This window comes from Rhipicephalus microplus, chromosome X, assembly GCF_043290135.1.
Source record: "Rhipicephalus microplus isolate Deutch F79 chromosome X, USDA_Rmic, whole genome shotgun sequence".
NCBI classification, from domain to species: Eukaryota; Metazoa; Arthropoda; class Arachnida; order Ixodida; family Ixodidae; genus Rhipicephalus; species Rhipicephalus microplus.
In genome coordinates, this window is record NC_134710.1 from 20224844 (window position 1) to 20242082 (window position 17239).

General features: G+C 44.9%; 1 protein-coding gene across 1 annotated transcript in view; it reads left to right on the top strand.

Moving 5' to 3' along the window:
* Positions 1-15565, top strand: part of LOC119183337 (pituitary homeobox 3) — a 39676-nt gene extending 24111 nt beyond the window's left edge. The window contains exon 2 of the mRNA XM_075881923.1: positions 15307-15565. Coding sequence (XP_075738038.1) covers positions 15307-15384 — 78 coding nt within the window. The 3' untranslated portion in view covers positions 15385-15565. The remainder of the gene's footprint in view (positions 1-15306) is intronic.
* The last annotated feature ends 1674 nt before the right edge of the window (positions 15566-17239 follow it).

The following is a 17239-nucleotide window of genomic DNA, read 5'->3' on the forward strand; positions in this document are numbered from 1 at the left end:
AGAATGTTTCCTCGTCGGGAGCATTCCTTTTTTCCTAAGTTGTCACGCGCGACCTTCTTTGACTTTTTAGCATCCAGCTCGGCTAACTTCTGTGACCGATATAATTCGAGATTTTTTAATTCTTCAGTCGTAAACTGAGAGGATTGCACAAGCTGTTTTTCTTGATTCCGCAGACCTTTTTTTGATGATTCATAATGGCTAATAAGTATGCTGGTTAGTTCAACAGACGCCCGATTTAAGGTGTTGTGCCACCTTGACAGGTTTTTCTTTGACATCTCTGATGTGGCCGGCTGCAGTTTTAGTTGTAAACCTTTAGGAGCACTTGTTGCCGCGACATACATTCTAAGCATAGAAATGTGCGATTCACAACGAGTACGTTTTTCTATAACCTTCCTGGTCCTTAAAAAGTTCATTGAGCTAACAGATAAAGTACTCTCACTTAGCTGGCGTTGTGTTAGTCAGTTCGTTCCTCTCGTGGTTGTGCCCCTGTTCCGGAGTCCGTAGCGTGGTTGAGACGGCTAAGGTGATGCAACGACCGCAGGCGGTGGTAGGCAAGACGTAGGCCGTGTAGATTGCAACTTGTTCATGTGGGCGCGCGATGACTTCGAGGTGACGTTCTCTGCTACGGAAGGCTTGTTCGTCAGGGTGAAGGTAGCTGTCGGCGCGGTGTTGTTTCTTGAGTTTGACTGTGTTGTAGGATTACTGGGTGCTGAAGGTCGCCCAGCTCGATCCACTCGATGCGGAGAGTCGTCATTCGTTGATGAATCGCACCAGGCAGCTGATGTCGCATCCACCGGTCTCCTGAAGCACAGGTGGCGGATGTGGCTTGCAAGCAACGACACACCCTCGAAGCTCATATGAAGGCCGTCTGCTGCGAGGACCCGTGTGGGTGGTAACCATTCGATTTCATGATCGAGGTAGCAAACTAGCCGGGAATAGCGGCAAAAATTCCGAAGCATGTTGTTGAACACTGAAGCTTCTCTGTTGCAGCGTCGGACGAATGTCAGGTTACAGTTCCTTTGTCGACGGTTTCCACTTCTAGGCAGTATCAGCGTGGCGTAAATTCGCCGAATTTCTGGGCGGTCTTTTGCAATGCTTTCAAGTAGATCGCGGTATTTTGCAAACGCCTCGTGTCCCGAACTCGAAGCCACATCGACTGTCCCAACATGAAGAATAAGACAGGATGCTGAGCGGGGCACTAGATCCAGTAAGTCACGCACATCACCGATTGTAGCACCACATTGCGAAATGAAGGCTGGTGCGCCATTGCAGAGGGGGTCGAAGTATTGTAGTATCGGCCGAAACGTTAGTAAATAGGATCCTTTTCTTATGTGCTATCTGCAAGTTAGTTCAATATAGAAAATACTCGGACCTGTCGTGCCTTCCCTTCAAGTTCTTCTTCAACCATGGGTCCTGGGACAGCACTGAAGAAAAGGATGATTTTGAAATACCCTGTGCACACTCCTACCACAGCAGTTGTGGGAGATTCACAAACAAAGTATATACATCAATACTTCGACCCCCTCTGCAATGGCGCACCAGCCTTCATTTCGCAATGTGGTGCTACAATCGGTGATGTGCGTGACTTACTGGATCTAGTGCCCCGCTCAGCATCCTGTCTTATTCTTCATGTTGGGACAGTCGATGTGGCTTCGAGTTCGGGACACGAGGCGTTTGCAAAATACCACGATCTACTTGAAAGCATTGCAAAAGACCGCCCAGAAATTCGGCGAATTTACGCCACGCTGATACTGCCTAGAAGTGGAAACCGTCGACAAAGGAACTGTAACCTGACATTCGTCCGACGCTGCAACAGAGAAGCTTCAGTGTTCAACAACATGCTTCGGAATTTTTGCCGCTATTCCCGGCTAGTTTGCTACCTCGATCATGAAATCGAATGGTTACCACCCACACGGGTCCTCGCAGCAGACGGCCTTCATATGAGCTTCGAGGGTGTGTCGTTGCTTGCAAGCCACATCCGCCACCTGTGCTTCAGGAGACCGGTGGATGCGACATCAGCTGCCTGGTGCGATTCATCAACGAATGACGACTCTCCGCATCGAGTGGATCGAGCTGGGCGACCTTCAGCACCCAGTAATCCTACAACACAGTCAAACTCAAGAAACAACACCGCGCCGACAGCTACCTTCACCCTGACGAACAAGCCTTCCGTAGCAGAGAACGTCACCTCGAAGTCATCGCGCGCCCACATGAACAAGTTGCAATCTACACGGCCTACGTCTTGCCTACCACCGCCTGCGGTCGTTGCATCACCTTAGCCGTCTCAACCACGCTACGGACTCCGGAACAGGGGCACAACCACGAGAGGAACGAACTGACTAACACAACGCCAGCGTAAATAACTTAAAAAACCGTGCTGAGCTAGAGGATTTGGCCACTCGTCGGAAATATGCACGCCTATCACTTTTTCACAAGCTTTACAATCACCCATCATTACATGACAGTTTCTTTTAACCCGCCTGTTCCATCTTTCCCCACCGTGATCATCCTAACAAAGTCAAACGCCCGCTATCTCGCACCCTTCGGTTCGCTCAGTCATTCATCCCGCGCACTATTATTGAGTGGAACAGTTTGCCTGCACATATTGCCACCGAGAAAGACTCGGTAAAGTTTTCAGAGCTCATGCGCACTACGGTGACTAACTAAATATTTTTTGCTTTTGTTGTTTTGTTTTCTTTCGTTTTTTAACTATTGTATAACGCCATGCAATTGCTGCCCGTATTCATGGTTTGTGCTTTGTTGCGGTTGTCAGGTTGCACTGTATCTCGCTGTACTGCTTTTTTTTCTGTTTTGTTGTATTGGCCCCATGTATTGTATTCCCCATGTATTTCTGTATGTTGTATTGGCAAACCATGTTGTATTGGCCCCCCCCCCCCCCTATGTAATACCCTCTTCTAGAGGGCCTTTAGGGGTAACCTGAATAAATAAATAAATAAATAAATAAATAAATAAATAAATAAATAAATAAATAAATAAACGCCAGCTAAGTGAGAGTACTTTATCTGTTAGCTCAATGAACTTTTTAAGGACCAGGAAGGTTATAGAAAAACGTACTCGTTGTGAATCGCACATTTCTATGCTTAGAATGTATGTCGCGGCAACAAGTGCTCCTAAAGGTTTACAACTAAAACTGCAGCCGGCCACATCAGAGATGTCAAAGAAAAACCTGTCAAGGTGGCACAACACCTTAAATCGGGCGTCTGTTGAACTAACCAGCATACTTATTAGCCATTATGAATCATCAGAAAAAGGTCTGCGGAATCAAGAAAAACAGCTTGTGCAATCCTCTCAGTTTACGACTGAAGAATTAAAAAATCTCGAATTATATCGGTCACAGAAGTTAGCCGAGCTGGATGCTAAAAAGTCAAAGAAGGTCGCGCGTGACAACTTAGGAAAAAAGGAATGCTCCCGACGAGGAAACATTCTAACTACAGCTGAAATGCGCCAGCCCGAGCTGGAAAGTAAATCTTCTGGACAGGATAACATTATAAATTTGTCAGGTTACGATCTATCAAATGAGGAACGTAGTGTGTTATCTCGAGGACTTAATTTTTGCCCTGCAACAGGAGGCTATAGTGAATTTCAGTTGGTGAAGGATCTTCACAATTTCGAACGTAACATGCGCCTCCATGAGTACTTTTATGATCGGTCCTCGGCTCACAATACCGATAGCTCATCATTGCCATCTTACAAGCATTGGACACCCCCCTCCCAAAGAGACAAATGTCTGGGCCTTTATATCAGAGCTGTACAACGCGATGTCATGCAGGCATATAAAGAACGTACACCATTGCACCGCAACCTTACTGACAGAGAGCAACAAGCAATTGAATCCCTCGCTAGTCGTAATGACATAATTATAAAACCTGCAGATAAAGGAGGCGCCATTGTTGTAATGGACAGAAGCAAATATATCAGCGAAGGCCATAGGCAGCTCAGTGATGCATCATATTACAAGCGGCAAGATCATGACCCAACAAACGAGTTCAAAGATATTGTTCGTGATACTTTGACTGCGCTCTTTAATACTAAAGAAATGAGCTATGGCACTCTGAAATCCCTAATACCGTTGAGCCCAGTAGCTGGCAGGTTTTACCTTCTTCCCAAAATTCATAAGAGAGATAATCCCGGTAGACCGATAATTTCTGGTATTGGAACAGTGACTGAGAACCTTTCCCGTTATGTAGACAGCCTCATCAACATCATTCCGTCCAGCTTTTCTTCTTACATTAAAGACACCAATCACTTTCTATCAGATATTGTTGACCTACAGGTTCCTCAAAATTCGTTTCTCGTTACGTTAGATGTCACGTCACTATGTACTAATATCCCTCACTCAGATGGCATCGAGGTAGTAGTTATCTGCGCGTACAACGATTGCGACGCCAACAAACCAGTTTCTGCATCTACGTTAGCTACGTTACTTAAGCTCATTCTTGAACTTAACAATTTCGAATTTGATGGGACACATTATGTTCAAGTTAGCGGTACATCTATGGGCACAAGAATTGGACCAAACTACGCAAACATATTTATGGGACTTCTTGAAAACAAATTTCTTGCAAATTGTGAATATAAGCCATTTTACTATAAGCGGTTCATTGACGACATTTTCCTAATCTGGCACCATAGTGAATCGCAACTTCTTTCTTTCATAGCAGATATTAACAACGCCCATCCGGCGATTTCTTTTTCGCACTCACATTCACCTGTGAACATAAACTTCCTGGATGTCATGGTCACTCTACGTAACGGGAAGCTGATAACTAATCTTTACAGAAAACCCACGGATAGGCAGCAATATCTTCACTTTAGCAGTAGTCACGTGAAACACAAGAAAACTAGTATTCCCTACAGCCAAGCAGTCCGTTTTAAAAGAATATGCTCTGATAGCAGCGAATTTTCCTGCCACTGTGAACAACTTCGGAGCGCGCTCAAAAAACAGAGCTACCCGGCCAGCATAATCACAGACGCCATCGAACGTGCCGAAGAGCTTGACCGTTCAGACCTGCTGAGTACTAACAAAAGACCCAAAGACTGTTCGCGGACTAATCTAATTTTGACACATGCGGCCTCAGCTCCAAATGTTAACCATATCTTAAAGAAACATTTCAACATATTAATACAGAGCGAGCGGCTCAAAGGAATCTTTACAGAACAACCACGCGTGGTCTACCGGCAGTCGCGGAACCTTCGTGATTTACTAACCTCATCTAAAACCACGTGTTCACATCATGAAGGCTGTCATCCCTGCAACAAACCACGTTGCAAAGTGTGCGCGCACATGACGACATCTAAAACAGTTTTAAGTACATCGTCCAGTTTTTCTTTAAAGATAAATGGGAACTACACGTGTGATAGTATCAACGTCATCTATCTTCTCGAGTGTTCAACATGCGGAGCTCAGTACATAGGTCAAACAGAGACAAGTTTTAGAATTCGTTTTAATAATCACCGTGCACATGCCGTAAGCCTCCCTAATCTACCGCTGTCGAAGCACGTCAGTATGCCTGGCCATGGTTTCGACAAAATTAGGGCCACTATTATTCAGTCCGGTTTCAAGACTAATCACGATAGGGAAGTGAGGGAATCCTTCTTGATCCATAAATTTAACACCATTCGTTCAGGTATCAATGAAAATGTAGGAAAGCTCACCTGCCTCGCACTATAACAACACGACTTCTTAGATTAGTAAAATATTTTAGTGTATATTAGAATGTATATTAGTCAACCGTGGTTTCTTTACTTCAGAGCTCTTTTGCATGTCCTGCCAACCATACTGTGCCCCGCGTGTCGATGCGCAAGGAAACTTGAGACTTGTATATTCATGCACCCGTCACATGTCAGTCATGTCAACACAAGGTTCTGACAGATTACGATTTTTTTACTTTGATTGTCCTAGCTGCTATACCAAGAGTTCATCACGTGAGCCTATAAAAGCGGCTGCATTGTATCATACCTACTTACTCTGACGAAGGCCGTGCCACGGCCGAAACGTTAGTAAATAGGATCCTTTTCTTATGTGCTATCTGCAAGTTAGTTCAATATATATATATATATATATATATATATATATATATATATATATATATATATATATATGGGGGGGGGGGGAGAACGCACTAGCCTCCTCTTTCTACGAAGCGAACACATCACTTTTCGCACGCGCGCTTATCTCGTGAGCGAACAAGGGGAGGAGGCGCTTGTGCGCGGACACGAACACGATCAGCGCGCGGCTCTTGCCCCCACAGCAGTCGGGAGCTTCTACGGGCTGCGCTCTCAACGCGAAAAAACGGCGCCAAAAATGTACCTGGAGCAACCGTCCACATATATAGATGCGCTCTATAACAAACTGCCACCAGCGGCAACACATGACGTATAGCCCTTAGTACCAGCATGCGCTGCCTACGGGAGGCGCTTCTCATCAACGGCGTAAGCACGAGCCTTGTGGTCAACTACTGTGGCCGCGCCGTAGGAAAGTTGGTTACTTAGTAAGCGCATGTTTACTACAATTATTATTGCTTGTAAAAATGATAGCCTTGCTTCGTAAAACAGTCGAATATGTTGCTATCACATTAATTGCTTCCTCCTTTTGGCGGAACTGCGACATTTTAGGAGTTTGCTCCTTTTGCTCGTGGCATCGAGGCACTATGCTCGTAGTTTGTCCTACGGCAGCTGCCGGCGTGTACACAGTGCTGCCGGTGTGTACGCCAATGCGGTCGCCGCTCAAGTTCACCTCTCGGGTGGTTTTAACAATGCTCACTAGATGGCGTGCCGTCGCCGAAGGCATGTTCAGTTCGGGCTGTCAAGGTGGATGGACGTGTTTTTTTGACCGCTCCGGATCGACTGCGCAGATAAGTGTTTTTGCATGTTTTGAGCTTGTTTTTATAATTATAAGGCAGCGGTTGAAATCTTCGTAGCACTTAGTTTATGGTACGGCTTTTTCGGGAGCCAGTCACCAGGTATTTATTATGTAGTGCGGGTGTGTGTGTTTAAATTTTTGGTTTTTTTTTCTTTTGCCACCACGTGGGGGAGGTACTCGTACATTGAACACGCAAGTTTTTGTAGTAGAGCTTATACTTTCTTTTTTTTCGTAGTGCAGGGCTCGGGTTTAGTAATTATCGAGTATAGGAACAATTGGTGTCAGAAAGGCATGGTTAAAAAGACTGTAAAGTGTTCAGTATGTGGAGTGGGTTTGAAAGTGGACCCAAGCGTAGAAGCGGATGGAGAAGAGGCTGACGCGAAGTGTAGGCAATGTGAGGTCGAGGAAAAATGGAGAAAATTATGGTTGCCCAGAGTGAACTGCTGATGAGAATCGCCGAGCTCGAGACTGCGTTGGCGACAGAGCAAGAGAAAACGAGGGCAATGGGAGAAAGACTGAAGTCCGCCGAGGAAGCGCTAGCGAAGCTGCACAAAGAAGCGACCTACCCAGAGAACCGTAGGGAACCGGCAACCAGAACGGTGGAGAAGGAAAAGCAAGCAAGTTTGGAAAAAACAGGTTTAGCCGGTTCAACTGTCGCAAGGCCCAGCTTCAGCGAGGTAGTGGTGGGGCAGGGAGGAAACAAAGCAGCCGGCGTCACAGGTGCAAGTAGCCCCTAGGTGCAGAACGCTCCAGCTGAAAAGTCACAGCATGTGATAATCGCCGCGGACTCAAATTTAAATCGATGCACAGAAACCATCAAAGAGAGGGTAAGAGGTGACAAGAGGGTTGCAGTAGGGGCGTTCCCAGGACGCAAGCTGGAAGCAGTCATGAGGCAAGCGAGCACAAAGCTCAAAACGACAGCTGATAGACGAAACCTCGTGATAATTTTAGGCGGTTTAAACGATGTTCTATATGAAGATGCAGCAGGACTAGCAGTCCCACTGGCGAAAGGCGTCGATGACATGCGCGCCACTTCTCCTAAGGTACAGGTAGTGATATGCACGATACCGGAGGTACCGGTGCGTGATAGCAACCTGCAAAGAGCGGTGGTCAACGCAAACCAAGAGATATGGCGGATGAGTCGAGAAAAAGGCTTTGAGGTGGTGGAAACAAACAGAGAGGTGCATAGGTGGGGGGGTTTTCAACGAGACAGAATTCACTTCGATGGGCGGCTAGGTCATGAGGTAGGTTGGCGACTTGCAGGACGCGCAGTAGCTTTTTTGGGCGGCAAGCGAGCCCTTCGGGGTGCTGAATAGCTAGTAACGAGGGAAACAACCAAGAAGACTCTTCGACAGGTGGTATGGACAGATACGATTCCAAAGTGGCACCAATATCTAAGATAGGTAGAGTCCGGGGTATAACTAGACGTAGCCACGAGCGCCGAGCCAATTCAGACATAAGGTATATTAAAATGCAGGGTGGTAGGAACAGGCTGAAGTGGGAAGAGATAGAAGAACAGCCAAGGGAAGAGAGGCCGATGGTATATGGTTTTGTAGAAACACATCTCAGGGACATGGAATAACGTCCGAACAATCTGGACTACGCGTGGGAATATTGTAATAGAACAGAATACAGCAGAAAGGGGGGTGGTATTGGGGCATTCATTCATAAAAGTACAGACTGGCAAAGGGTCAAGCAGGAGTCCAAGGAACATTTATGGCTAAAAGGGAAAGTGGCAGGTCAAATGACACTCCTTCATTTCGTGTACTTGTGGACGGGAGCAAAGGCCAGAGAGGGAAACCAGGCAATGGTAGAGTGTATATCAAACGACATTCAGGAGTTAGGAAGAGAGTGCGAGATAATTATACTAGGAGACATGGATGCGCACATAGAAGATATAGATGGGTATACCAACCCGACAGGCAAAATGATCATGGATATGTGTGAAAGGCTTGATTTGATCATTTGCAACAGTACCGAGAAGTGTGAAGGGCAAATAACATAGGAGGTAGGAAGGCTTCAGTCGACGATAGATTATCCACTGATGTCACATAGGATGTATGATAAGCTCAGGGGAATGCACATAGATGAAGGTGGCTCCAGAAGTCTGGGTAGCGATCACAAACGTATCAAGCTAAGTTTTGGAAGAGCAGTGAAAGTGGGAAGGAGACAAGATGAGCAACTACAGTAAAATTTTTATCCAGAAAGGCAAATTGAAATAGCCACTAATCAAACTGAGAAAGTAATAACAAAGGATAATAAGACAGTGTGGACATACACGAATATAATTAGACTCTTTGAGCTAGAGCTTGCTAAGACGCGTGACAAGTCACCCCAGAAAAGAAGACACAAACCCAAAAGTTGGTGGGATTAGGAAGTTAAGAGAGCCATAGCAAAACGTCAGGAAGCCTCTAGGGAACACAGACATGCTAAGCAATGGGGTCAACCGACAGATGATGTTGAAAGAAAATGGGACCCCTTTCTAAGCTGTAGAAGTAATGCATCCCTTCTGATCAATGAAAAGATTAGAAGGAAGGGAGCTCAGTGGCTGGCAGAAGTACATAAAAAAGATAGAAAGGCAGCTGCAAAATTTTGAAACCATCTAAACTCCCTAAGAAATGAGACGAGCCTAGAGCAGAGTTTTATTACTACAACCCAAGGTGCTAGGCTAGAAGGGGACGAAGCTATTGAATATATAAGAACAAGGTTGACAGAAAATTTCAGCAAAGAAGTACTTTATGCACAACAATAGACAAGGACGAATCAAGTGGTGCAATGGCTCCATTTTCACAACAAGAGTGGGAAAGGGCTGAGAAAAGGGTTCCTGGTAGTACATCAACAGGCCCAGATGGCATTCCAATTAGGCTGATAAAGACATTAGGCCCGAAGTCTAAGCAGGCTTTGAGAAAGGCAGTGAGCACAATAATAATCGATGGTGAAGTTCCCGATGGATGGAAACTTAGCAGGATGAGCATGATCTATAAAGGAAAGGGGGACAAAGCTGATATAAACAACTACCGTCCTATAACAGTGACATCAGTGGTCTACAGGCTGGCGATGCAGATTATAAAGGAAAGACTGCAGGCGTGGATAGAGGATGAGGGGGTGCTGGGGCAACTGCACAATGGGTTTCGGAAACACAGGAGGTTGGAAGACAATCTGTTCTCACTGACGCAGTGCATCAAAATAGCAGAAAAGGAACACAGGCCCCTGTGGCTAGCATTTTTGGATATCAAGGGAGCGTACGATAGCGTGGTTCAAGAGGAATTGTGGGGAATACTGGACACACTAGGCGTGGAACATGTAGTCACTAATCTTTTAAAGGGTATCTATAAAGGTAACAAGGTAGTTATAAAGTGGAAAAAACAGGTATCCAAGCCTGCAGAGGTAAAACGGGGGCTTAGGCAGGGGTGCCCCCTGTCACCCTTATTATTCATGATGTACCTACAAGGATTAGAGGCAAAATTAGAGGGAAGTGGACTGGGCTTCAACCTCTCTTTAGTCAAACAAGGAAAACTTATTGATCAGGCACTACCAGCATTAATGTACGCTGATGATATAGTGCTAATGGCCAACAACAAGGAAGATTTGCAGAGATTGATGGACATCTGCGGTAATGAGGGAGATAGGTTAGATTTTAGATTCAGTAAGGAAAAATCAGCAGTCATGACTTTCAATGACAACGAAGGTAGTGAGCTTAGAATACAGGAGGTCATGCTAGAGATAATAGATAAATACAAATATCTGGGCGTATGGATAAGCAATGGGACTGAGTATCTGAGGGAACACGAAATATACGTGACGACTAAAGGTAACAGGAATGCAGCAGTGATGAAAAATAGGGCACTGTGGAATTACAATAGGTATGATGTTGTGAGAGGAATATGGAAAGGGGTCATGGTTCCTGGGCTGACGTTCGGCAATTCGGTCTTGTGCATGAGATCAGAAGTTCAAGCAAGATTAGAAATTAAGCAACGTGGAATAAGTAGGCTTGCTTTAGGAGCTCACGGGAATAGACCAAATCAGGGAGTACAAGGTGATATGGGATGGACATCATTTGAGGGCAGGGAAGCAAGCAGCAAGATAAAATTTGAGAAGCGATTGAGAAAAATGGGGGAAGAGTGTTGGGCTAGGAAGGTTTTCAGCTACTTGTACATGAAGAATGTTGATACAAAATGGAGGAAGCGAACCAGGAAGTTGACTGGTAAATACTTAAAAAACAGCAGGTGGCCATACCAAAAATAACTATCGGTTAAGAAGAAAATGAAGGAAACGGAGACTGATATGTGGAGAATGGGCATGATTAAGAAGTCCACACTAGAGATCTATCGAACTTTTAAGCAGGAAATTACCAAGGAAAGGATCTATGATAATACTCGGGGTAGTTCTCTACTGTTTTAGGCCAGAACGGGAGTACTGCGAACCAAGACATATCGGGCCAAATACGAAGGGGTAGACACAGTATGCAGTGCGTGTGGAGAGGAAGAAGAAACTGCCGAACACTTGATAATGTTATGTAAAGGGCTTCACCCTATAGTTCAGAATGATGGCGCCGAGTTTTTCAAAGCACTGGGGTTTAGGGACCGGGAGGGCAAAATAAACTTTAAGCGGGTAGACTTAACTAGAAGGAGGTTATCTGATTGGTGGCTAAAGTCAAGGCACGAGTGAAAATTAAACTCTTCACTGCGAAGTACGAATCCTCAAACTCACTTTTTAAGGAAAAAAAATAAATATAGTTTTTGGTTCATTAGGTATTACGGCTTGGTGGCACTAGCCACCGCCCGATCTAAAGGGTACAGCCATATCCATCCATCCATCCATCCATCCATCCATCCATCCATCCATCCATCCATCCATCCATCCATCCATCCATCCATCCATCCATCGATTTCTTATGACCCGCACGCTCCTCCTCGAGGTGGATTTGAAAGAAGGGGAAACGAAGATAAAAATCTGGCGTCGTAACTGTCCCTCTCTCAGGAGGTCACCTCAACAATGCCACATGGGAATGGGTAGTGGAGAAGAGAAAGGAATCGGAAATAGAGAGGAAAAGAGGAGAATATCATTGGCGTTTGGTCTGGCCGCGGGCGAACGCGCGTCACCTCCGAGCCGGGACTACGTCCACTTCCTTGTCGTTGCTTCGTAGGGCATAGCAGAACGTGCCAAGTTCCTACGATAAGTGTTAAGCACGAGTACCGATATCGTCCCAAGCCCTCCCCCCCCCCCCTGCCTGCTGTCAACTCCGTTGAAGAGCGTCTGATAGCTCCACGTCTGCCATTTATGAGCGTTAGGCATTTGAAACACGGCAGCGGCCAGTATTGCATAGAGGGGCAGGTGGTTAACGTGCCGATTGACGTCGCCAGCACTGTGCAGTGCCGGCCGCGGAACGGGCCCAACAACGCTGCCTTCGACACTACATGCGCCGGCTCGTTAACAAACCTTGCTGCATAAGTTGTCTCGCTAAGAAACGTCCCGTGCATCTACGAGCAGGCTGCTCTAACATCATTCACTTCGTAGATATGATGGCGATTTTTTTATTTAGCGAGTATCATTAGTAAGTATAAAACAGTAATAATGAACGTATATAAAGTTTTAAACTGTCTAATAGGACATTTTGCAAACCAATCTACAACTTTTTTCCGTGAAATATTTGGCTAGCTTTATTGCTTCAAAAGTTAGTTAAACATTCCTAACTGGGCCATTAAGTGAAAAACAAAAAGAAATGGTTTTAGACCGTTTTACTTACGCCAGACAATAGTAAGCACAGGCATTTGGTCGTGTCGTCATAAAGTGCGTCGACATGGAGACTCCCACTAAGCTCTAGCCACCTAGTGGCCACGCCTGTTAATGGTGCTAACAGGGCCAACCTTAAAAAACAAGATATGTCACCACGTTGCGCGCGTTGAGAAGCGCTCACATAGTTCCTTTGTTATCGCTATTCTGACGCGCGAGCCCGAAAAAGAAGAAGGCGATGTCCAAAGAACATTAAAGCGTGCCGCAATGCGTGCACGCATCACGGTGGAAAGATGGTAACGTATATCCTTTTATCACTTTCCAAAGGATGCAGACGACGCGCGATGGAGAATGGCGCAAATCAGAAACTTGCGGATTGGAAAGTCGGTGAAGGACACTACGGTAGTTTCTTTCAATCAATTTGCTCTGGAAGACTTAATTTTACTTAGCAAGTACACCATTTTTTATCGTGTGTGCATTGTTATAAATATTACAGTTTTTGTTTATATAAGCAAGTGTATTAGGAAATGTGTTGCGTTACGTGTGTGACTGTATTTTTCGCATATGCTTGTTTTCTGTGCAAGTCCTATAGTGCTAACCATTCTCAAATTAAGCTGCTGCAATCCTTCCCCAACACCATTTTTTTTTTATTTCGAATGTGTGTTCACGCACATAAACGCACGCCCGAGGGATCGTGCGTTCCTGTAGCATGCGTGTATGTGTACATATATAATCTCTCTGTGAATTCGTAGCGTGCGTATATAGTGTGCGTACATATATCTCTCTGAACATCCACTACGGCCAATACAAACAGACGAGTATTCGGAAACACACAACCTCATTTTTGCAAGCTTAACAACATCAACCGCGAACGCAAAGAAAGGAGCACTCCTTCTACAATCGAAACTACGATTTGCGTCATCTCAAGATACGTCGGCCCAGGCCTAGCTTTGTTCCGTAATCATGTGAACAGGATGCGTATTCAGCTTTTCGCGGGACGACATAACTCAATGGGATAGATGCAATTGGCAGCACGACTCGCAGCGTAGTTACCTCAAAAATCGTTAAGGCCTTACCCGCAGTAGTGTAGCAAAGAAGCGTAAAAGTGCTAGCACCTTTCGGAGATGTACGCTATAAATGGACAGTTGCCTTCTTCAACGTCGGGCTTGCTAGACATGTTCTCCAACTTGAAGTCAATCTGATGCGGTTCGCTGAAGAGGCTCGATGTTGGCGCGCACACAGCGCCACTATTTCCGCGAATTGGCGAGTAAAATTCTTTATGTCGATGAGAATGAGGCGGTCTGCGGCCAATTAATTTTCGCATTCGGCGAAGCGACGCCATTCAACTCCACAATCAAGAAACTTCAGCACAGCGCCAAGCGAAAGGGCTGCGTTGACCCTGTTAAGCGCAGCCATCTTTGTTTTTTTCGACCAGTTTTGCCAGCACACAAAGCGTTTTTTAGAGTTGCGAAATACCGCTACTGTTGCGTGGGTACATCACTTCGACGATAGATAGATAGATAGATAGATAGATAGATAGATAGATAGATAGATAGATAGATAGATAGATAGATAGATAGATAGATAGATAGATAGATAGATAGATAGATAGATAGATAGATAGATAGATAGATAGATAGAATTGGAGTGAGCTTGCCCTCATCCTCTCCCTGTATTGAATGCTAAGCATTTCTTAGCGAACTTCGGCGACTTCGAGCGTATCTATCTATCTATCTATCTATCTATCTATCTATCTATCTATCTATCTATCTATCTATCTATCTATCTATCTATCTATCTATCTATCTAGCCGCTTAAATTTGGGTGCTCTCCTGGTCACCCCCTTAACTTGGTGTGAACCAAAATTAGCATGGGAGGGTAAAATAGTGTGACAAATATAAGGCGCTGGTGAAGACATGAATACTGCCATAATCCCGTCTCGTACGTCGTCAAACACTTCCCGCCAGACAGTGGCACATACCCACGGGCAGGTATGTGCCGCTGGTATGCGGTTGTGTGCCACAGGTGATCGACACTTAGTATCTACCCAGGAAGGACGAGAACACACATGGGCAATTGTAACGCTCGGACGCTAAGAAACACCCGACATCGGTAGCTTCGACCCGAGAAATGCAAAGAATAAATGTCAGGATCCCAGCTGGAATCAAACCCAAGAATTCTGTGTTTCAATGAAGCACTTAACCACAGAGAACGCCAGGTCTAAGAACTATTCAAATAGACGGTAACTTTAGTGAAAAGATAGTGGTTGCAGTGCTGCCAACCCAATTTTATAAACATTACATATGTACTCCTTTGATACAGCCGTCACGTCGGGTTAACGTCCTTTGTGGTTAGTTACCTGGCGCTCAAGTTTATTTATGTAGCAGTGTCCAGGGCCAGCATCCTCGCGAGCATAAGCGCTTCATATCAGCTTCGGGTGTTTCTAATACGCATGTTCCAGTTGACATCGTTGCTCAAGTGCAAACAACAGTTTATAACATCTGCAACTCTTGAACATGTGTATGCGTAACACATTTGTACATATATTTAGCGTCATTTCAGGACATGTCACTCACTAAAAAAAAATGCAGCATGGCCCCCTTCCCTCCGCATGCTTCGCATACGCTGATTCCCAAATACATGGGATCTGCCAATTTTTTTATTGTTTGTGTGACACTGGATATTCGCAGATGTGGTTCGAGAACCGGCTGGCACGTTGGCGAATGTCGCAGGGTCTACCAGCCAACGGCAGAATGGTTAACCAGTGAGCTGAACCGGCGCCACTGTGCAAGTGAATGCGCCGCTTGGCAGCCAATGCGAGCCAAAGACATCACGCACTGACTGGGCGCCTACTCCGGGGCACCGGACGATATAAATTGCAGGAATGACCAAGTTGTTTGACACCTCCAGCTTCCACAATAGCGGAGCAATAAACCTTATTTCTTCCAAGTAGTGTTTATGCGCTCACAATAGAGTGCCACTCTAACCTAGCGTAGCGTTAATAATAATAATAATAATAATAATAATAATAATAATAATAATAATAATAATAATAATAATAATAATTCGTTTTTTATATCGTCAGCCCCCTTTGGGCTATATAGCAGGTGTGGAAAAACATGCAGAGACAAAACAAGTACTCCCTCTGCAAACATCTATATTATATAACAATGAATGACAAACGATAGCCAAAGCAATAATAATAATCATCAATCAATCAATCATTTATTTGAACGTACCCAGGAACAACTACAAAGTCTTTGTGCTGGCGCACAGAAATTGAAACAATAAATAGAAACCATACAATATACAATATTCAGAAAAAAATGAAATAAAAAGAGCGATAACGCACAGACAAAATGAAACCAACACAAAATGGGGAGAATAAAAAGACAAGACAATAATCACAGAATTGGAGTGAAAAATAATGTGGAATATACACTGCTCTGCGGAAGGCTTTCCGAAATACCAAAAAGGGAAGGATTTTCACATTGTGCTTAGCTGCGTTGAGACAGTGTAAAGCTCAGATAAAAACAGTGACTGTGGGCTATGAACACATCAAGAACAAGAAAGTTTACTGTACAGAGACTTTGTCTTCTGTGAACGGTAGGAAAGAAGGAACAGGAAGGAAAGGAAAGGCAGGGATGTTTGCCAGTCTATAGAAGGAATGTATATAGTGTTGGAAGGAGCTGGCAGCTATGTGAAATGGTTGATTTTCTCCGGTAAACTTGCACGGAGTTTTAAAGTTAATACAACTGCGAAGTAAAGGGCACGGTATCATACCGTGAACTAGCTTGTAAAGAAATAACAGATAAGAGTGAATCCGTCGGCAGCAATGTGATGACAGTGATAATAATCTAGCAGCGTTAGAACGAGATACAGTCATTCCTAACAAAACGATGATTGTACGCGCTTTAAAGGTTTCTGGACTCTCTAAATGACGTTACTGTTAGTATACCAATGCCGTTCCAGACCCCACATGCAAACGATGGATGTAAACGCTTATAAATATTTCTGGACTCTCTAAATGACGTTATTGTTAGTATACCGATGTCGTTCCAGACCCCACATGCATATTCAAGTTGAGGAAGACATATGATTGATTTGTGGGGTTTAACGTCCCAAAACCACCATATGATTATGAGAGACGCCGTAGTGGAGGGCTCCGGAAATTTTGACCACCTGGGGTTCTTTAACGTGCACCCAAATCTAAGCACACGGGCCTACGACATTTCCGCCTCCATCGGAAATGCAGCCGCCGCAGCCGCGATTTGAACCCGCGACCTGCGGGTCAGCAGCCGAGCACCTTAGCCACTAGACCACCGCGGCGGGGCTGAGGAAGACATATATGCAGCGTACAATTTTTGGAAAGTGTTAGGAAAACTGCATTCTCGAGAGACTCTGGCAACACAGCTGAGATAACGAAGGCCTCTAATGGCCGCACTTTGAGTGTGAGGAGAAAAATGTATCATGTTATTAAAATTTATTGATTGATATGTGGGGTTTAAAGTCCGAAAACCATCATTGGATTATGAGAGACGCCGTAGTGGAGGGCTCCGGAAATTTTGACAACCTGGGGTTCTTTAGCGTGCACCCAAATCTAAGTACACGGGCCTACAACAT